The sequence below is a fragment of the Cetorhinus maximus genome, chromosome 1, assembly GCF_964194155.1.
Source record: "Cetorhinus maximus chromosome 1, sCetMax3.hap1.1, whole genome shotgun sequence".
Lineage (NCBI taxonomy): Eukaryota > Metazoa > Chordata > Chondrichthyes > Lamniformes > Cetorhinidae > Cetorhinus > Cetorhinus maximus.
The window spans coordinates 141505942-141529789 of record NC_135879.1 but is presented as its reverse complement, the minus strand read 5'-3'; the positions used below and the strand labels follow the sequence as shown (position 1 = coordinate 141529789).

Sequence of the window (23848 nt, the reverse complement as noted above, 5' to 3'; positions counted from 1 at the left end):
GAGGAACAAAGGGATCTGGGAGTTCAGATACATAATTCCCCGAAAGTGACGTCACAGGTAGACAAGGTTGTTAAGAAAGCTTTTGGCATACTGGCCTTCATAAATCAAAGTATTGAGTATAGGAGTTGGGATGTTATGGTGAGGTTGTATGAGACATTGGTGAGGCCAACTTTGGGGTATTGTGTGCAGTTCTGGTCACCTAACTACAGGAAGGATATCAGTAAGATTGAGAGAGTGCAGAGAAGATTTACTAGGATGTTGCCGGGTCTTAAGGAGTTGAGTTACAGGGAAAGATTAAACAGGTTAGGACTTTATTCCTTGGAGCGTAGAAGAATGAGGGGAGATTTGATAGAAGTTTACAAAATTGTGAAGGGTATAGACAGAGTAAATGCGAGTAGGCTCTTTCCACTTAGATTAGGAGAAATAAACAAGGGAGGACATGGCTTTAGGGTGAAAGGGGAAAGGTTTAGGGGGAACATTAGGGGCAACTTCTTCACTCAGAGAGTGGTGAGAGTGTGGAACGAGCTACCATCTGACGTGGTAAATGCGGGCTCACTCTTAAGTTTTAAGAATAAATTAGATAGATACATTAATGGGAGAGGTCTGGAGGGTTATGGACTAGGTGCAGGTCAATGGGACTAGCGGAATAATGTTTCGGCACAGACTAGAAGGGCCGAATGGCCTGTCTTCTGTGCTGTAGTGTTCTATGACTCTACGTGCACGCACACACACAGACTCTGTCTCACGCGCGCACACACACACAGACTGTCTCACATGTGTGCTCATACACAGACTCTGTCTCACACGTGCACACACACACACACACACACTGTCTTACATGCAGACACACAAACTCTGCCTCTCATGTGCGCACACACACAGACTGTCTCACACGTGTGTACACACAGACCCTGCCTCACACTCGCACACACACTGCCTCACGCACACACACACACAGAGTCTGTCACACGTGCACGCGCACACACACACACAGACTCTGTCTCACACATGTGCACACACAGACCCTGCTTCACACGTGCGCGCACACACTGCCTCACGCACGTGTGCACACACACGCTCTGTCTCTCACGTGCACACACAGACTCTGTCTCATGCGCGCGCGCACACACAGACGCTGTCTCGTGCACACAGTCACAGACTCTGTCTCTCTCACACGCTTGTGCACACACAGATTCTATCTCACACACACATGTGCGCGCGCGCACACTCTGTCTCACACACTCTGTCTCTCTCATACACACACGTACACACGAGCAGACTCTCTCTCTCACACACACGTGCGCACACACACACTGTCTCTCTCATACACACATGCGCGCGCACATGCGCGCTCGCTCTCTCACACACACACACACTCTCACACAAGTGAACACGCACACACAGACTCTTTCTCGCATGTGCACACACTCTCCCTCACCGTGTCTCTCTCTCACACTCTCTCCCTCACACTCTCTCTCTCTCCCCCTCTCACGCACACCCACTCCCCACAAAGTTTGGACCCCACTTCAAGAGGAATTGATTAGGTGCTGGACAGATGTTTTTCTCATTTGGCGGGCCTTCCTGATCCCCAGCTGCTTCCGGAGCTACCTGACCTCCAATCAACGACCGATTCTCTCCCGAATTTTCTGCTGATAGGCTCACCGGTAGGAGAGAATCAGCCTCTGATCGGAGGTGCAGAACTTGGCACATCTTTCATTCAACTTACCCTTAGTTTGAACAGGGAGGCTGTGGACCTGATGTAGAGGCTTCGGGCCTCTGTTTTGGCCCTTGGGCTGGGAGTTGGACAAACCTGATGCAGGCAATTGGGACTAAATTGTTGGCTCTGAACTGAAATAGGTGTGATGGAGCAAATGGCCCCCTGTGCTGTGAAGCTCTATGATGTTGGGCTGGACAGATATTCTTGTGGTGTGCCCCAGAGATCACTTACTTTTTCTAAACTACTTAACTTGAATTCAGAAACCCAATGCAAATTAGCCAACTTCACAAATGATATTAAAGTAGAATGAGAAGTTGAGCTTGAAGCAGTGAACAAACTGCAAAAAAAGCTAAGAAAAAGCCTACACAAAATTTGCAAGTGGTCAGGCTACAGCATAAGAATTTCAATACAATTCAATAATTACCAATTGAGAGAAAAATCTAGAGGCTTAATCAGTGTCTCACCCAAGCTGGAGGAGAGGCTGGAAGAAACCTGGGAATGAATGTCAACTCAGCATTGACCATGTTCAGTCATTTCAGAACAGCAAGCAAAGCAAACAGAATGATGAGCTATCTTGTCAGATCAGCTGAGTATAAGTCTGATGGAAACCAAAAGGAATGAAGCTCCCCGGGCTGAAAATCTGAAACAATCTTCAAATTGCCTAGGCTTTATTGGCTGTAATTGAAATGGGGTTCCATTTTTTTCAAGGTTTAACATTTGTTAGGTCATATCCTTTCATTTCAATTGTAGAGAGGCCAGACTGCTGAACCTCTTAAGTTTTCCTTTGTTTTGATTGATAGCCTGTACACAGGAAGATTATAAAATTGTCTGGAGATGTTACACATTAGTTATAAATTTATACTAGCTTGTGTTGACAACTTTCTAAAAGAAATTTCTACTGCCTGCATGAGGCAAATACTTGGAGCTTAGGTATTAACCACAAAGAAAATAAATTCTACCTCAGTTTATATCAATTACTTATCGATAAATCCCTATTAGGACAAAATTGGATTGATTATTGTGTCAATGTTTGCATGATGGTCAGTACAAGAAAGAGGCAGATGCTTTATCTGTAATGGCCGTGACATTGAGGTGTCCTGCTAGCAAGCAATTAGCATCCTGGATATGGAAAGCTCCTTTGTGATTGCTTCTTTAGTTCACTCAGTTCAACTGTATTTACAGGTGATTTTGGTGAGTCAGAACTCAAGAGTGCAGAAGTAGATTAGAAAGCGCATCAAAAGTCTCGGCTTAGATTATTAAAGTGAGAGTTAAGTACTGTATTGATTTTTTGCATGCTGACTTAACTTGCTTCTTGGTATATTTCTTTTTTTAACCTGAAATATATTTCTGGTGGTATGATGTTTATTCAATGATGTGAGTCATCAGGAGTAAACATTGTCCTTCGCTACTTATCATTAAAGGGATCTCTGTTAGCCCTACATCCAGGACAAAAAATGCATGAGAGTAAGCTTGAGAGACAAGTGCCTGCATATGGAAGCTTCTTTTATGGTGAACTAGGAGATATCCCAGAATGTAATAGTTTTAAAACCGTACATCAATTAATCCATTGCTCTTGTTAGTTTTTCACCATAGAAATGCGAGCAATTACATTGTTACGTGTCCACTTTTCCTGCCATAAAAAACTATGGGCTGGATTTTGCCATCGGTGAGCAGGGGGCAGGGCCCGCTCGCCGACGGGCAAAATGACGCGGGATGATGTTGGGGGGAACCCCCGACATCATCCCGCCCCATTTAAATATTCAGGAAGGTGGGGGCACAGCAAAATCAGCTGCGGGCCTGCCGACCTGTCAATGGCCAATTGAGGCCATTGACAAGATAATTAAAACAATTAAAGGACCTGCCCGTCCAACCTTAAGGTTGGCGGGCAGGCCAGGAACCCCGGCGGGCTTCTGAAAAAACATGAAACCTCATCCACCAGCGGGATGAGGTTTCATGTAGGGTGTAAAAAACTTTAATAAAGTTTTAGTGAAATTTATTAACATGTCCCATCTCGTGTTAAGGATTTTTTTTATTTTTCTAATTTTAATGTTTGAACAAGTGCAGGCGATCTCCCTGAGGCAGCACTTAGCCTCAGGGAGATGTGCGGTCTTTCGTGCACATGTGCGAAAGAGCGCACTCTTGCATTTGGGGAATCCCCCTATCCACACAGGAAGCACATAGCGCTTCCTGCCGAATGGGCCTTAATTGGCCCGTCCACTTAAAATGGCGGCGGGGCCTACTTCTCCGATGGGGATTGGGTCGGGCCCGCCCGCCCGCCCGGTTGGCAGAAAATTCTGCCCTATGTTTATTCACTTCATTACTGACTTCCATTCTTTTGAAAAAGAGATCTAATGGTGCAGATGCTGGGATCTGGGACTGGAGCTAGAAAAGAACATGAAAAAGAATTTGGTATTCTGGGATTTATGCATAGAACCATAGAAAAGTTACAGCACAGAAGGAGGCCATTCAGCCCATCTTGTCCATGCCAACCCAAGGACACCCAGGTGCCCTTTCTAATCCCACCTTCCAGCACCCAGCCCACAGTCCTGCAGCTTACAGCACTTTAGGTACAGATCCAGGTACTTTTTAAAAGAGTTTAAAGTTTCTGCCTCTACCACCAACTTGGGCAGCGAATTCCAGACACCCACTGCCCTCTGCGTAAAAAAAGTTCTTCCTCATGTCCCCCCTACACCTTCTGCCACTTATCTTGAATCTATGTCCTCTGGTTCTAGAATTCTCCATCGAGGGAAACAATTTTATCCTGTCCACTATCTATTCCCTTCATAATTTTGTATACCTCAATCAAGTCACCTCTCAGCCTTCTTTGTTCTAAGGAAAATAACCCCAACCTATCCAATCTCTCCTCGTAGCTACACTTTTCTAACCCTGGCAACATTCTTGTAAACCTCCTCTGCACACTCTCCAGAGCTATTACGTCCTTCCTGTAATGTGACCAGAACCGCACACAATATTCCAGTTGTGGCCTCACCAGTGTTTTATATAATTCCAACATTGTATCCTTACTTTTATATTCTATACCTCTGTCAGTGAAGGAGAGCATTCCATATGCCTTCTTTACAACCTTGTCTACTTGAACTGCTACCTTCAGGGACCTGTGTACTTGTATGCCAAGATCTCTCACTACATCTACCCCTCTTAGTATATTCCCATTTATTGTGTATTCCCTGTAACCGTTTGACCTCCCTAAATGAATGACCTCACACTTCTCTTTGTTAAAATCCATCTGCCACTTTACCGCCCACTCCACCAACCCATCTATATTGTTTTGGAGACGAGGCAAAATATTTTCTCTTAGGGTCGCGAGTATTTGGAACTCTCTTCCTGAAAAGGGAGTGGAAGCAGAGTCTTTAAAGATTTTTAAGGCAAAGGTGGATAGATTCTTGATAAGCAAGGGAATGAAAGGTTATCCACTGTTGGAATATTGCCCTCCATTTTGAAAAGCCCTTTATAGAACGATATGAGAACCATGGAAAGGGGTGAGGACTCACTAGGATCATGCCACAAATGAGAGATTATGAAGAAAGGCTGAAAATAATTGGTGCCTTATCCATAGAAACAAATGTTAAGATGAGATTTAATGAAGATTTTCAAAATTTTTGAAGATTTTTATGAAGGTAAATAAGGAAAGGTTGTTTCCAGTACTTAGCAAATCACTAGTGAGGGAGAATAGAATAAGGATTATTGAGATGTTATGACCGATGCAGTTGGTAAAGCCGAGTTATTTAGAAATCCAGAGGGAAACTTTAAACAACTGTCATAACCTTTTAACTTTAAGTGTTATGTTTGAGATACAACTCTAAATTCAGGAATCAGACTAGTAGTTCTCGAGGCTTTACATTAAACTAAATGAAACATTTTATTAATTTACACAGGTTAAAAAATATATATACATGGCTACAAATTACTACAATCATAACTTTTAACAAATTCTCAAACTAATCTCCATTAAGGCAACACCAACCCATAGACTTAACCAAACACCAGGCAAAGCATTTTCACCTTACGAATTCAAAATTAGGCTCTTTTCACTTTGGTTCCTGTGGTATCAGTTGGAGGCTTACAGCTGCCTTTTGATCTCACATTGCCTCTACCCTGCACACCCAAAGTTACACCTATCACTGCACATTGAATGTGAATTCTCATTGTATCACCTTCTAACACTGAAACCCTTCAAAGCACCAATTTTATTTGTAAGATAAACATATTGCCTAGTATCTGCTAGATGGGTGTCAGTTATCACCCCACTTCTTGAATGCTCTATTCAAAAAATGCAAATACACTCTACTCTCTGTTTACATCTCAAAACTAGTATTAAAGGACCCAGACTAGCTGGCTTTAATCCAATTAAGACATCCACAGACTAAACCTCTATTTTAAAAGAAAAATATTTTCCAATAATAGTACATACGCTAATAGCTTCATGACAGAGAACAAAGTGGCAAATTAGAATTTTATTTTTGCCCTGAGGGCTATTAGAACATGCAATGCCTTGTGAAATGTAGCTGTTGCTTAAAACTGAATTTGGTATGTATTTGAAAAGGATTGAGAAAATGCCAGAAGATAGTGTTACTGATAGATGGGGATTAATTTAAACATCACTAATTTGTCCTCTTATCCCCTAGTCATAAACAGAAAGATGTTTTTTGATTTGCTTTCCCCTTTTCTAAGCGGTGACATATTTCCCAACTCCAATTTTCTATTAATAACCCCACTACAAACTCGAGATAGGATAAACTCAAAGGGTTAGTTTATTTGCACACATTCAAAACATGGGGGGAGGGGCGCAACGTTGCCTCCTTTGCATTCATACAGTAAAAGAGGGATAGAGAAAAGAAAGATTTACAGTGCAGAGACTACAAAGAAAAGAAATATAATTTCACATGGGGTCCCCAGAGTCCAGAATCAAAGCCCAATGAGTTATTCCTGCACTGAGGTCTGTGAGCTAAAAACCAATGCTGGTTAATTGCAGAGATATTTCAGTCTTGTAGGCAATGGTATAGGCTTTCCAGTAACAGCAGTGTGGATGGAGCCAAGTGTCCAACCTGTGCAGTGCTCCTTTTCTGTGAGGCTGCTTGTAGGATGGGAAGCAGCAGACTGTTTTTGCAGTTCCACCAGGCAATATTGCTGGTTCCACAAACTAAAGCTCCATGTCACATGACTCCCACCTCTTCATAGTGTCTTTGACAAAGGGTGTGTATCCCTTGTCTGGGTCCCCAAGATTGTTAAATGTCTCAACGTTAAGAATTGAAAGGAAAATTGTGAGGCCTTTTGTCCTAGCAGAAGATTAGACTGCCAGCCTGGGTTATGAAATGCCTTTGTATAGTTTTCTTTGAAATTGGTCTGTGAAGCCCACAATGTGGTGTTAGTGGCCCTCCAGAGGGAATGAGTTGCAAGTTTCTCCAATACTGCCAGGGTGCTCCTTTTGTTCAGGGGTCACAGACAGACATAGATTCATCTATTTTAAGGTCTTTGTCTAGTTTTAAATTTTTAGAGATAGCAATGAGCGTATCCCTATATATCTTTTTTAAAAAAGTCCCTCATAATAGGTTTAGAATAGATGGCTCCAGTTGCAGAATTAGTACAAGCATGGTGGGCCAAAGGGCCTCATGCTGTGCTTATACATTCAGTGATTCATGAATAGGCTTATGGTCAATAACAGCTGCACATATATCTACCTATACACAACAACTTACTGCCTGATTATTTAGAAAACTTTTCAAGAATATTTTTCTGTTGAATATTTGCAAAAACGATTCAAAGTCTCGGTGCATCTTACCTTAAATTTCTTTAGTTCATGCCTGCTTTCAGCTGTGTAAAACCAGCATAATTTTAAACTACTGAACAAAATCCAAAGATTTAGTTCACTTGAATGGTCATCTTTAGACCTCCATCCAAAATATTTGACTTTACAATTTTCCTCAGTTTTGTCCCATAAGGACAACCCCTAATTTTTAAACAATGCCCCCCTAGTTCTGGACTCACCCACAAGAGGAAACGTCTTTTCCACACCCAACTTGTCAAGACCATTCAGGATCTTATATACTTTAATCAAGTCACCCCTCTTATAAACTCCAATGGAAACAAACCCAGCCTGTCCAACCTTTCCTCATTCCAGGTATAAATCTAGTAGACCCCCTCTGAACTGCCTCCAACATATTTGCATTCTTCCTTAAATAAGGAGACCAAAACTGCACACAGTATCCGAGATGCGGTCTCACCAATGCCCTGTATAACTGAAGCATAACATCCTCACTCGTATGTTCAATTCCTCTTGTAATAAGGGATAGCATTTCATTAGCCTTCTTGATTACATGCTGCACCTACATACTAATTTTTTGTGACTCATGCACGAGAACACCTAGATCCCTCTGCACCTCGGAATTCTGCATTGGTCCTCTGTTTAAGTAATACTCTGCTTTCTCATTCTTCTGCCGAAGTGAACAACTTCACATTTTCCCACATTATATTCCATCTGCCAGATTTTTGCCCACTCATTCAACTTACCTATATTTGTCTGCAAACTCCTTATGTCTTCTTCACAACATACCTTCCTACCTATCTCTGTATCATCTGCAAATTTAGCTACCATGCCTTCGCTCTCCTCATCTAAGTCTTTGATGTAAATTGTAAAAAGTTGAGGCCCCAGTACAAACCCCTGTAGGACTCCACTCCTCACATCCTGCCAATCAGACAAAGACCCATTTACACATGCTCTCTAGCCAGCCAAACTTCTATCCAGGCTAATATTTTATTCCCTACACTGAGCTTTTATTGACTTAACAGCTTATATATGCCCTATGTACATGAAAATTCCATACATTGTCCTATTTTATCAGGTAGGTAGCAACTTAAATGTGTTTGTTTAGTAATGAGCTTTTTTATTAGCAGTTTTTATTATTGCAGTATTAACATATGTGGAATCTAATTCATGGGCATTTATTTGTTATTCCTAATTAAGTTAGTACTATACAAAAATCCTTATGATGTCATCTGTATTTGACCAGACTTCTGTTTATTTTTCAGGATTCCCATTAAATATTCTGTGCCTGCTACCTCATTTAATTCAACATTTTGATAACCCTACCCAATTCTGCAAGGAAACTGCTGACAGAATAGCAAAGGTATGTACACAATTCTGAACAAGTGCAGAAATATTGCAATGCTGAATATGATGATTATTCTTTGAAACACAGCCCCAGATATTTAATAAGTGATAGGATGTGACAAGTAGAGTGTGTGTGTGAACAATTCTAAAGGCACACTATAACTGAACAAAAGAAGTGCTTTTAACCTGAAAGAGCACGAGTTTGGATGCAAGTGGAAGTTAAAACTAGGAAAAATGTAGGCATGTTGGAAAGTCAACTCTGACCCACCTACATCTGTATTTAGTTCCAATACATTAGGCTGTGCGTAACCCCCTAGGGCAAAACAAGTTGCAAATTACGATATGCTAATCATTCAATTAGAACAGTATTAATACAACCTTTTGACTTTAGAGTCAGAAACATGGGTTTCTCGGGCTTCTGAAACATGCTAGTGAAAGCAAGGTGAATGCAGAGCAGTAATTGAGGGGGCTGAATCAATTTCAGAGAAATGTGCTATTAAATACTCAGTACGCACAGCTGCTTTCTTACCTGCTCATGGTGAAGGGTTTGCTCACAGCACTTTGACTGGGAGGGCAGTTTCAGCACTTCTGAGCCCACTTTTGTCATTTGGGAACCCACTTTTGGTACTTGAGAGGTTTGCTCCGATGCATCAGGATGGGTGTCGTAGATTGCCACCTTTATATGTGGTGGAGAGGCTTGTGTGCTCCGATGATACCTTGAGTGATGCCTTCAGGAGCAGCTTGCTCCTGGTAGGACCACTCATGGCAGCAAGGTTGGGAGGGAGGTGCAAGACAAAGTGTGGTCCAAAATGTCCTCAACAATAGAACAGGCAAAGGGAGACTGAGAAACCGGAAGAAGGCTGCAATAGCAAGGTGGTCCAGTCATCGTGGTTAGACACATCATGGAAATCAACTCGTCACGGTCATGTGGCCATTAATGGCGCCCAAGGCCCCCACGTTAAACATGCAGGCTTCTACCATTTGCCAAGTCATATGGCAGTGGAGAATTGACAACAGGAACAGGACTGTGAACCTGAGTCCCTAGCCAAGAATCTGTTCACAGGTAACAGATGCATGAAGATTGTTGGACACCTGCATTAGGACAGAGATGACTGAGCAGTCCTCTTCAGGATACCTTCTGTTAACCCCAAATGGGGAGGGGACTAGAAAAGGTGCTCTAAAAATAGGTTGTCCCACTTCCTGCTGACTGGGAAACCACACCCTGAAGGATCATCACCTTCATGGTCAAAGAAAGAAAATTTTAAATTTTGCAACTTAGAATGTTAGAATATTCATGGATAATCTGAAGAGTGACCATCCGGAAAGAATTACAATTGTATCATGTGAGCTATCAAGAACCTAAGTTTACATCGCCACCCTCAGTGAGACCCACTTTCCTATGGAAGGGCAGCTGAAGGAACAAGCAGGGATACTGGAAAGGAAAGGCTGACAGCGACCCTCATGTCCACAGAGTTGGTTTTGCCATCGGGAACAGGATTTTGGATGCACTGCCAAAACTCTCCAATTGTATAAATGAAAGGCTCATGACACTTCACCTACAGCTCAGCCATAATCAGTATGCCATCATCATCATCAGTGCATATGCCCTGACCCTTGACTCCGATGAAGATGTTAAGGAAAAGTTCTATTCTGACTTTGATGAAGTTGTCGCTGCCATTAGTCTAGGGAACTCTAATGCCAGGGTTCGCTGTGACTCTGATGTCTGGAGAGGAGCCATTGGGAAAAACTGGGTAAGAAAAGCCAATGCAAATGGTGTCCTCCTGCTGACGAAGTATGCTCAGCATTGCCTCATTATAACAAACACCCTCTTACGCCAAAAGGACAAATACATAACCACATGGAGGCATCCTAGATCAAAACACTGGCACCTCCTAGATTATGTCATTATTTGGGTCAAAGAAAAAATAATGTCTGTATCACTCGATCCATGTGGGGGACTGCCTCCTGGACAGATTGATTGGAGATAAAAATCCACCTAGCACCAAGTCATTACAAGACTTTAAAGCCTAAGAGGAAGCAGATTAATTTCTCAGCCCTAAAGCAGCCAGACTGAAGGGAGGAATTCCAAGCACAGCTCACAACCATCTGGAAGATCTTCACACATCCCACTTAATTTCAGAACTGTGGGAACAAATGAAGTCAGCTGTACAAGACCCCTGTCTCCAGACCATTGGATTCAAGCATTGTAGTCAGCAGAACTGGTTTGAGGAAAACAATGCTGAAATATGTGACCCTTCCTTGAACAAGAGCGAGAAGCCTTCATTGCTGGGAGAACAGCCCAAGGTCTCAAATCAAAAAGGCAGCGTTCCAATGGCTCAAGGCTGACACCTAATGGCAAATCCGGAAGATAAAGGACAACTGGTGGAAAGAGAGAGCCTGAGAGATCCAACAATATTTTAACCATCATGCTATACAAAGCTTCTTTGAAGCCACCAGGGCCACCTGTAGACCAAGGTCAAATGGACAAAATCCCCTTTGCTCACAGGATGGTGCTTCTCTTCTTAAGGATGACAATGCCATCCATCAACACTGGAAGGAGCATTTTCAACAGCAACTCAACCATGAATCAACAGTGCCAGCTGATAGTTTCAAGGCTCTCCCCTAGTAAGTACTCTGTGGTCGAATCCATGGGTGAACTACCATTGATGGAGAGCTGCAACAAACAATCAAATGAATGGACAAAAAACAAAGCCTGCTGCCCCGCTGGTATTCCAGCTGAGGTCTTCAGAGTTGGTGTGCTTTTGCTCACATCAAGATTTCATATACTTATCCTATGGATTTGGGAGGGTTAAGAACTCCCTGCCCCCACCCCTCCCCCTGACTTCAGGAATGTGACAATTGTAACTATTTTTAAGAAGATAGGTAAATCATGTTGTCATCACCACACTCCTGTACTGCAGTGAGACTTGGACACTATATCAGGGACACATAAGAGCATCATAGAAACTCCACCAGCAACGCCTCCACCACATCCTTCAGATTCAATAGGAGGATCATCAAACAAATGCTAGTGTCCTCCTTGAAGCCAGCTCCACAAGCATTCAGGCAAAACTCCTGCAAAATCAACTTCGATGGACTGGACACTGCGTCTGGATGGCCGCAAAGTATCTCCGCCACCAGGCCCTATTTTCTCAACTCACAAGTGGCCGATGTTCTGGGGAGGACCAAAAACGCTTCAAAGATACTCTTGTAACAGCCACGGCTGGTGTTATTTGCTGAGCAAGCCAAATCCCAGAGGGAAACTCGTCTTAATGATCATAACTTTTTTTTTCTATTTTGAAAATGAGGTAGAATCCCAGTTACACTTTCAGGATTTTAAAATTAAAAGATTTATTAACAAGAAGAAAAAAATTAAGCATGTAAGATTAAAGCTACACAATTAAAACAATATTACAAAACATCCTCCAAAAAACCTACTTACTAAGAACACACAAGTAAACCACTTGGCAACAGTTCCCTTATAGATTTTTAACCATAAAAATCTAGTAATATTACCCATGGCAATAACTGCTGTTACTTTAGCAAAGGTATGCCACATGACTTCTCACTCTCTTCCACCCTGCTGAGGAAATCCAAAAGACTAAAAGGTCAATCTAGTAAACCCACACAGCCACACAACTCAGCTCAACATCTTTCTTTAAATATCTTTTGCCCCCTTTCATCTTCGATTCCATTGTCCTAAGCATGTCTTTGAACTCAACTTATCCAAATTATAAAAATCTTTCACTTTTTCCTATTACCTCCACTTTCGGGTCAAATAAAATTTAATCACCCTTCCCTTGTTTACTTGTGAAACCTTTGTAAGTTGTATAAGTCCCTTGTCACTTATAAACTCCCCATTGAAATTTAACAGCTGAAAAGTCAAGTCCCTACCTCTCACCTAAAGCACATTTTAAAACCCAACTTATTTACTCTAACATTCAACTTCACCATAGCCCCTCATTACAAATGCATGCATCTACCACCTTTAGCTTTCTCAGTACCCACAGACAAGCTGTCTTTGCTAACCTTTCCAGTTTAATTAATCATGGATGTACAGACACACAGCCTTTTTTACGGAATGCCACCATATTCCCAAAATATTAAAATAATAACATCTGTCTTCACACCTCCCTCAATGAAAAAAAAGAAACGTCATGTTTCAAAAAGGTGTTTTCATTTTCTCAACCTATTTCATATCACTTACTGTACTTACCTAAATAAAAAAAATCACTATGGTGTACATGCATCAACCATGAAAATATATACAATTCTTTTGTAGAATAAAGTCATTCCAGTCCATTCTCAATTTCCCAACATCCAAGTCTTTTTGAATTTAAGCTCTTGACAGTGCTTCAGCAATTAAATTCTCTTGTCCAGCCACATGCATAGTTTTAGTATTGGAAGGTTGCAATAAACTCCACCAGAACAGTCTGGCATTTTTATCTCGAAACTTTTCCAGAAACGTCAAAGGATTGTGGTCAGTATACATAACTGTTTCTGAAGAATTGTTTGCAACATGCACTTCAAAATGTTGCAAAGCTAAAACTATACTTAAAGTCTCTTTTTTATAGTTGAATGTTCTTTCTAATGTGCATTCAGCTTTGGGGGAAATAGCACACTGGTTTCTCAAGTCTCAGTTCATCTTCTGTAGCAACACAGCACCAACGCCCACACACTAGCATCAACAGACATTTTAAACTGCTTTGTATAATCAGATGCTGCTAGAACAAGTGTAGTGGTTATTACAGCTTTCAAGCTGCCAAATGCAGTCTGTCATTCCTGTGTCCATTGGAATCTCCTGTTCTTTTTTAAAATTCAGTCAGTGGAACAATGACACTGCTGAAATTTAGCACAAATTTCCGATAAAATCCGCTCATGGCAGAATTCTCAAAACTTCCCATTTCGTTGTAGGCACTGGAAACTCTACAATAGATTCCACTTTTGTATCTCATGGGGCCACTTAACCATGTCCAATAGTGTAGCCTAAATATGTACCTTTTGCTTTCACAAGTTCACTTTTAACCAAATTTACAACCAAATTGGCTTCCTGTAGTCTGTCAAACAGTTCCATTAAATGTCGTAGATGTTCCCCTCAGGTTTGACTGAATACCACTAAGTTATTATAAACAGTACAATTGCTCAGTCCTTCAATCACTTTGTTTGTTAGTCTCTGAAATGTTGCTGGTACATTTTTCGTACCAAAGGGCATTACTTTGCATTGATATAAACCATCCGGCATCACAAAAGCTGATATCTCTTTTGCCCTTTCCGATAAGGATACTTGCCAGTATCCTTGCAGTAAATCAATTCTTGTGATGAACGTTGACTGTCCCACTTTCTCGATACAATCCTCCAATCATGGAATAGGATATGAATCTGCCTTTGTTACTGTGTTTACTTTGTGGCAATCAATACACAATCTTTGATCCATCCTGTTTTGGCACCATTACAATGTGTGAACACCAATTATTGTGACTGGGCATTTATGATATCATTTTGAGGCATAAATTCAATTTCTTTCCACACTTGAGCCAATTTTATTGGATTTGATCTATATGGGTGTTGCCGTATTGAAACTGAATCCCTCACATGAACATCATGCAGAGCCAAATTTGTCTTCCCTAGTCTATTCCCAAAAATTGCTTTGTGTGATTGCAACAGCTCTCATGTTGACAGTTTTCTGGAAGGTAATTAAGATCACATTTAGATTCTTAAGTACTTATTGTCCAGTTTAATCCGAGAAAGGTCAATTTCAGAATCTGTAATTTCTGTTTCCTCCTCCTTACCACTACCAATATCTCATTTTTTTATTCGCTCATGGGATGTGGGCATCACTGGCTAGGCCAGCATTTATTGCCCATCCCTAATTGCCCTTGAGAAATGCCTTTCAGATGACATAAAAGAGTCAACCACATTGCTGTGTGTCTGGAGTCACATGTCGGCCAGACCAGCTAAGGATGGCAAATTTCCTTCCCTAAAGGACATTAGTGAACCAAATGGATTTTTACGATGATCAGCAATGGTTTCATGGTCATCATCTATATTTTTGTTGGATTCAAATTTCATCATCTGCCATGGTGGGATTCAAACCTGGGTCCCCAGAGTATTACCCTGGATCACTGGTCCAGTGGCAATACACTATGACACATCCTCGCTGTCAAAGTACCTTTTTAGCATGTTTACATGGCACACTCGTTGACTCTTTCTTCTGTCTGGTGTACTTACTCCATAGTTTATCTCACTCAGCCTCTTTTCGATCTGTAGTACATAATACAGGAGAGTTGTTTCAAAACTCTGACCTCCTAATTTCTCCTGAATCAGTTTGAGTGGTCCCCTTACTTCATGACCATAAATTAACTCGGAAGGACTGAACCGTGTTGACTCATTAGGGGGTCCCTATTAAAAAAAAAACAGAAATAGCATTCCTCGATCCCAATCATGTGGGTAGTCTTAACTATGTGCTCCAATCATAGTCTTACTCTACTCTTGTGGACACATCCATGATTGTCAGTAAATACTGATTTCCATTTTTAGTCTTAGGGAGGGGTCCTACACAATCAATCAAGACCCTGTTAAAAGGTTCCTCAAATGCTGGAATTGGAATTAAAGGTGCAGGTTTAATTAATGCTTGAGGTTTTCCTCACACTTGACATGTGTGGCATGTTTGACAGAATTTAACTACATTTTTATCTAGTCCAGACCAATAGAAGTGTTTTTGTATCTCAGATTGAATTTTCCTAATTCCCAAATGTCCAGCCATTGGGATTTCATGAGCCACTCTTAAAATTTCATTTCGATACCCAAATGATTTCACTGCTTAGTGCACTATCACCCACTTTTCATCTGCTGGAACATGAGGCAGTCTCCATTTCCTCATTAACACATTGTCTTTAAGGTAATAACACTCTGGAATGTATTTTTTTTTTATTCATTCACGGGATATGGGCTTCGCTGACTGGGCCAGCATTTATTGCCCCTCTTGCCCCAGTTTCAGAATAAGCTGTCTGGTATAACTGTTTTAAGTCTGGATCCTGCTGCTATAACTCCACTAACTTTAATGAAATAAACACCTCAACCTCATTCTCTCCAATCCTCTCTTCCTGAGTAAACTGTTCAAGGATTGACCCAGTCAACTGAGGTTCAGCATCCTCCCCTTTTCTTTTAGATTCTTTCGCTTCCTGTTAAGTTTGTGTGTCTGTGACCTGTCACCACACAATCTAGAAAAGACCCAAGATGCTCTTTCCGTAAAACCTCCGTTGTTTGCATCTCAACAGGGTCCTCGACTGCAGTATGTATAGTGAATATTTGAGATCCAGCTATGTCATTCCCTAGAATAAATTGAACCCCCTGCAATGGGCAATTTCTCCACCACTCCAACAATCACTTCTCCTGCTTTCAAATCACTCCAAATTTATTTAATATGATGAAATAGGCTTGAACCCTCCATGAATTCTAATACTTTTTACTGCAACAGCCCTTCTGGACAGTAGATGGCACTATCCCATAACATTAATGACTGGCTAGCCCCTGTATCTCTCAACAGTCTGACCTGAACAGTCTTCCCTGCTCTTACTGGAAAACATAAGTATACTTTCCCTTCACACACAATCTTTAAACACCTATGTAACTTGCCCTTCAGAACTTCCTTGGGTAGGTTGTGAACACATTCCCACCTCTCTGGCAAATACTGACTCTTTGTCACCTGTACAATAACTACCTGTCTTGCACTTTGGGTCTCTGAGTCCACAGCACTTTTACTCACAGAACTTTCCTGAGTTCCAATCACTGCAATCGGTTCCCAATTTTTTGATCTTGTATGTCCAGCCTTGTTACAATAGTAACACATTACTTTTCTTCCTTCATCTTTGCCTTCTACCTTTCCATCTTTAATGGACCAGCACCCTTCAGCTGGCTCCTTGTTACTAACATTCTTACCATCACTAAGTTTTCTATACCTCCAATTTGTTTGCTGACCCCCATATGATCCCTTTCCTACACTCAACTGTCTGTGTGAAATATAAGTATTGGCTAAAACAGCAGCTTCCATGATCTTTTAACTTCATTGTTTATCTAACTATGTCTTGATAGTTATTGGGATACTATTTCTAAATTCTCCCATAATCATAAAGTCTTATCTAACTTCAATGCCCTAAACCATTGATCCCAGAGAACTTCTTTGTCTCTTGCAAACTCTACAAATGTTTGATTAGGTCTCTTACTTACAGTCCTAAACTTCAACTGATAAGCTTCAGGGACAAGCTCATAAGCATTCAGTATTCAGTATTGTTCTTTTAACTACCTCAAGGTCTGCAGATTGCTCCTCTGATAAGCTAGCATGCACATTCATTGCTGTACCTCTCAAAACACTAACATTACAGTCCAAGCATCTCTTGGCCAATTCAATTTCATAGCTATCTTTCGAAATGAAGTGAAGAAATATTTTTCAACTCCATCCTCTGTAAATTAAGGCACTAACCGAAGATTTTTAGCTAAATTAAATCCCTGAAAGGAATCAAAGTCACCATCTGAATCACTATCTCTTCTTTCCTCCTTTATTCTAAGTTTCACTTTAGACAGTTCATTCTGTTTGGCTTCTTTTTCCCTTTGAAGTTCTCTATCTCTTTCCTCAGTTGCTAACTTCTCTGTCTGAAGTTCAAGGTTTCGCATTTCTATTTCCTGCAATCTTTGTTTCCTTTTCCTGCTCTTTTTCCCATGCAAGCTTTTCTATTTCTATTTCTTGTAATCTGTCCTTTTGCTTCTCTTTCTTCTTTCTTTCTAATTCAAGTTTTCTCCCTTCTCTTTTTTGCTCTTTTTCTTCCAATTCGCCTTTTCAGTTCCATTTCTTTTTTAAGTTCAAACTTCTGCCTTTCTCTCTCCCTTTCCATATCAAGCTGCTTCATTTGTAATTGAAGTCTTACTATCTCTAGCTGTGACGCACTAGTTTCAGGTGTCTCTTTAAATGCTGAGTAAGCACTTTAACCATATCAGCCTTACAAAATTCTGCTTTTATTTCTACCTGCATCTGCTAACTTCATCTGCTAACTCTCTCATTTAGTCAGAGATTTCAAATACTCCACAGTTACATCTTTCACTCTCAGAAAAGTCTCAGCAACTGCCAAAGCCATTTTGTAGTCCAACCACTTTAAGATCCTTCAACACAAAACTCCTGAGTTCAGTACTCTCCCTGTACTCGTATCCTTTAGGTTCACAAATCCCAATTCAATCAAGGAATTTTAAATCCCACAAAGAGCTCCCAAATTTAGTACCACAGCTGATGTTATTTGCTGAGCAAGCCAAGTCCCAGAGGGAAACTTATCTTACTGATCATAACCTTTTTTTTTGTATTTTGAAAACAAGGGAAATAACTACTCATCCCAGAAGCATAGAATCCCAGTAACACTTTGAGGATTTTAAAATTAAAAGACTTATTAACAAGAAGAAAAGAAAAATAAGCACACAAGATCAAAGCTACACAGTTAAAACAGTTTTACAGAACATCCCCTAAAAACCCACTTGATAAGAACACACAAGTAAACCACTTGGCAACACACAGATTTTTAACCATAAAAATCCAGTAACATTGCTTTAGTAAAAGTATACCACATAACTCCTCAAACACTTCCATTCTGCTGTGGAAATCCAAAAGAAAGGTTCAGAAATGGACTGCTTTCTGAAAGCAAAGACTTCTCTGGCTTGAAAACTTGACAGCTGCTTCAAATTCACAACTTTCACATGTTCTTCCAGTGTAGATCTGGCCTCAGGACACCTCTCTCAGACAGCCACACAACTCAGCTCAACATCTTTCCTTAAATATCTTTTCCCCCTTTCATCTTAGATCCCTTTATCCTAAGCACCTCTTTGAACTCAACTTTTCCAAAATATAAAAATCTTACATGTTTTCCTATTACCTCCACTTCCGGATCAAATAAAATTTAATAACCTTCCCTTGTTTACTTGTAAAACCTTCGTAAATTGTATAAGTTCCTTGTCACTTCTAAACTCCCCCTTTGAAATTTAACAGCCGAATTACAAATTCATGCACCTAGCACCTTTACCTTTCATCTCTCAGTTCCCACAGACAAGCTGTCTTTAACTTTTCCCCAGTTTAATTAACCACACACACCCCCAAACACATCAGGTGGTAGCAGCTTCCTAGAAGAAAACCTACTGACTCAATGGCCCAGAAGCCATGCATTACCAGTGAATCTCAAAGCCACCACCACCACCAATAACATTTTTTGCTACTTAATCTTTGCAGGGCTCCGCCCCAGACATATCTGGTCAGCTGCCCACAAATGCATAAGACAGATGACTAATGACAGCAGAACTGAGTGTCTGTTTGTTCTGGGATGAACACAATTGAAGTTCACATAGTTGCTGGCCCTGGCAAACAATCTGATACTCGGTTTTGCTGCTCTGGCTGACTTCCCACAGGTGCAGAGATTCATCAGTTGCATTCATATGGCAATCTGCACATCACCACCCCCACCTCGCCAGAACAACCAGGAGTCTTTGTCAACCACAAGGGCTTCTACTCCATCAAATGCAGCTGGTGTGCAGCTACAAAAAGGTGTTTATGCAGGTGTGCTCAAGATTCCTGGGCATGATGGTTTCATTCTTGAACAGTCCAAGCTTCCTGATCTCTTTGAACCTAGAAGCAAATGTAATGAGTGGCTGTTGAGCAACAAAGGATACCCACTGCAAACTTGGATATCCTGTCAGAAAATGGAGTGCGAAAGTCCACCAGAGTTACAATGAATGCTATATCACTACCATATACCTGATTGAATAGATCATTGGCTTGCTGGCACCTGGACAGATCTGGAGACACCCTTCAGTATGCACCAGCCGCGGTCTCAAAAATAGTTTTTTTTTTGCACTCTGGAACAGTGAGGCTTGGGCCTGCAGGAGGAACAATGTGAAGACACTCCTTCCTCAGATGATTCGGAGGAAGGTGATGAGAGCAATGCGACCTCAGTTGCTCCTGGGATGTCAGGATTAACCTTACTAATGCAGAGTTCACAGAAGCTGCACCAGTAGACCCGTGTCACAAGGAATTGAAATGGCAATCTGCCTACTCCTCCAGCCACCACACCTCCCTCATCACCACTACCCCCACACCCCCCAACCAATGTCACTAACACATATCAGTCATTCAACCAGCTACCCCTTGAATATCTGCCCATTGGCCACCATTAATTCAGGTCCTTACATTCACCTTCAAACAATTTTGAAGGTCACTTACCATCTATCACCCAAGAATAAAAGTGGTGAAAAATAATAATATTTATGTGATACAAATAAAAAAACAAAAACTTACCAAAACAGTTTCTCAGGGACCCATATGCATACCCCCTGCAATTACAAAACCAAAGTCTTCTTTTTTCTGCTACCCCAAGTGGTACAACCTGTGTGGCTTTAGCAGAGGTAGGGGCAGGCTGTTCAGATCTTTGTTCTCACAGTTGAGATGCCTTTGGCCAACATTCCCTGGATTCTGAAACCCGTGAAGGCCTCTTCATCAACTGCATCTCGGCCACCAGGAGACAAGAGAGCATGTGTGCTACTGACTGAGAGGTGGGCTGCTGGTGAGAAATGGAAATGCTTTGGGTGGAGTCCCCACTTCCTTGATGCCTTTCGCCATCATCTGTCATAGTCCAGCTGCTCTTGAATTACCACTGTACTGGAGAAGATTTTGATACTGATTAGTGCAGACCTGTAAGGACAAGGCTAAGATATCTGTCAACCCATCTAAGTTGGCAGACATGTTGGCATCGCCCAATGTGCATGTCTGGATTGTCCCTTTAAATGCTGGAGTTAAGATCGCATCATACGAGCCTGTATCACCTCCAGTGACTGGGCGAAAACCCAGAAGTAAAATGATAAGGCATGTATAAGGTATCCCATTCGGGATCGACTACAATCAATGCAGTGGGTATGATATGTTTAATCAGAGTTTAAATTACAATCCAGAGACTAATCTAGACAAAAATGCCAAGAGTAATCAAAGTTTGCCGATGACAGAAGATTGGCTGATATACAGTAAAGCTGTAGTTATGCAGCAAAAAGAAACAATCGTGACTAGCAAGTCCTGGTTCAGGTCGGGCAGGCTGGCTGACACACGTGAACAGCTCTTCTTTGCTTGTCTCAGCGCCTTGCTGTTTCTTGAAGTTTTCCTTTTACTTCCCAAGAGTGTTAGACTTAAATCAACATGGACCCAGTCTCAAGAGTTCCCCTTTTCGCCATTTGCTGCATTAAGTTCTTTCAAAAACTTGTCCTTTACACCCTTTTTCAGGGGTGGATCTGGGATCCATATTGACAAAATCTCATTTCCTAGAAAGGTTCTCTTTTATATAGGATACCTAATGGTATTTTGAGTTTTTTGCCTAAACAATGGAGTATCTTTGTTATCCTCCACCATTCAGGGGTCCCTACAACCTTTCCACACAATTTATGTTCTTAACCAACCATCCTTTTACAGCATGTTAAGGACTTGCTTCCCTTATACCATCCAGTGTTATTTCCTATCATCGGCTCCGCAACCCTCTCAAGACAAACCATCTTACTTTCAAGGCTCATAGTTCATATTTGCTTGTTAGCAGTTAGTTATGCTTAGAGTTGTTCACAAGACCAGCCATCCAGATTAACTGCTCTAATCTCTTATTAAACTATTGAAATATAGGATGATTCAGTTAGCCTGACTTCAGTCGTCAGGAAAATTCTGGAATCTATTATTAAGGAAGTCTTAACAATGTACTTAGAAAATCAAAGTAAGATTAGACAAAGTCAACATGGTTTTACAGAAGGGAAATCATGTTTGTCAAATTTATTAGTGTTTTGAGGATGTAACTAGTAAGGTAAATAAAGGGGAACCAATAGATGTAGTAAACTTGGATTTCCAAAAGGCATTCAATAAGGTGCCACATAAAAGGCTAAGACATAAGGCAAACGCTCCTGCAGTTGGGGGTGAAATATTAGCATGGATGGATGATTAGTTAATGGACAGGAAAAAGAAAGTACAGATAACCGGGACATTTTCAAGATGGCAGTCTGTAACGAGCGGAGCGCCAGAAGGATCAGTGCTGGGGCCTTAGCCATTTCCAATCTATAGATGAATCTTGACAAGCTAGCAAGAGTAAACTAAATTTGCTGATCATAGAAAATTAGGAGAGGATGTAACCTGTGAGGAGGCCACAAAGAAACTGCAAAGAGATATGAGGTTATTCATTTTGGTAGTAAGAATCGTAAAACAGAATATTTTTTAAAAGATGTGAAACTTTTATGTGTTGATGTTTTGTTCAGAGAGACTTGGGTGTATTATAAGAGGAACACATCCCTAAATGCCCTCTGGACAAGGGCAATTAAGAGTCAACCACACTGCTGTGGGTCTGGAGTCACATGTAGGCCAGACCAGGTGAGAACAGCAGATTTCCTTCCCTAAAGGACATTAGTGAACTAGATGGGTTTTTATGACAATCAGCAATGGTTTCATCGTCATCATCAAACTTTTTATTCCAGATTTTTATTGAATTTATGGTGGGATTCGAACCTTGGTCCCCAGAGCATTTCCCTGGGTCTGGAATACTAGTCCAGTGATAATACCACTATGCCACCACCTCTCCGTAATGGCATGTTGTCCTTTATGGTAAAGAGACTGAAGTACAAGAATAAGGAAGTCATGCTACAATAGTTTCGAGTTTTGGTGAGATCACACCTAGAGAACTGTGTGCAGTTTTGGTCTCCTTATCTAAGGAAGTATATGCTTGCCTTGGAGTTGGTTCAGTGAAGGTTCACTAGGTTGGTTCCTGGGTGAGAGGGTTGTCTCATGATGTTAAGTTAGTAAATTGGTCCTATACTCTTTGTAGTTTAGAAGAATGAAAAATTATCTAATTGAAACATATAAGGGACTTGACAAGCTACACTGTGCGGCTGTTTCCTCTGGCTGGGAAACCTAGAACATAGGGGCACAACCTCTGGTCAAGGGACAGATCATTTAGGACTGATATAAGGAGATATTTCTTCAATCAAAGGGTTGCAAATCTTTAGAGTCTGTATTCTGTACTTCAGAGGGTAGTATGTGCTCCATCATTGAATATATTTAAAGCTGAGAGAGACAGATTTTTGGTCACTCAGGAATCGAGGGATATGGGAAGTAGGCAGGAAAACAGATTTGAGGTCGATGATCAGCCAGGATTGTATTGAATGGTGAAGTACACTCAAGGGGCCGAATGGTGGTCTATTTATGTTCACTGATGTGCCTCTTATTCTATTCTCTAGGGGGAAGAAATGGCGTAGTAGTATTGTCACTGGACTAGTAATCCAGAGGCCCAGGCTAATGCTCTGGGTTTGAATTCCACCGTGGTACATGATGGAATTTGAATTTAGGGGAGGTGATGGTGTAGTGGCATTGTCGCTGGACTAGTAATCCACAGACCCAGGATAATGCTCTGGGGACCCAGGTTCAATTCTTGTCACGGCAGATGGTGGAATTTTAATTCAATAAAAATCTGGAATTAAGTCTAATGATAACCATGAAACCATTGCTGATTGTCATAAAAACCCATCTGGTTCACTAGTGTCCTTTAGGGAAAGAAATCTGCTGTCCTTAACTGGTCTGGCCTACATGTGACTCCAGATCCACAGCAATGTGGTTGACTCTTAAATGCCCCTCTGAACAAGGGCAATTAGGGATGGGCAATAAATGCTGGCCTAGCCAGCGATGCTCACATCCCATGAGTGAATTTTTAAAAAATTTTAAAAATAGAATGAAATCCGGAATTAAAGGTCTAATGATGACCATGAAACCATTGTTAATTGTTGTAAAAACCCAACTGGTTCACTAATGCCCTTTAGGGAAGGAAATGCGCCATTTTTACCTGATCTGGCCTACATGTGACTCCAGACCCGCAGCCATTCAGTTGTATCACAATTGCTAGAAAGTCTATAAGGAATGAAACAGGACAGAACGGAATCAACCTAGGCACCAGAAACAACAACGGCAAACT

The 23848-nt window shown here is 41.2% G+C and overlaps 1 protein-coding gene across 12 annotated transcripts in view; it reads left to right on the top strand.

Moving 5' to 3' along the window:
* Positions 1-23848, top strand: part of fryl (furry homolog, like) — a 594162-nt gene that overhangs the window by 451551 nt on the left and 118763 nt on the right. For all 12 annotated transcript variants that reach the window (XM_078547597.1, XM_078547607.1, XM_078547572.1 and 9 more), the window contains one exon: positions 8762-8859. In XM_078547597.1, coding sequence (XP_078403723.1) covers positions 8762-8859 — 98 coding nt within the window. The remainder of the gene's footprint in view (positions 1-8761; positions 8860-23848) is intronic.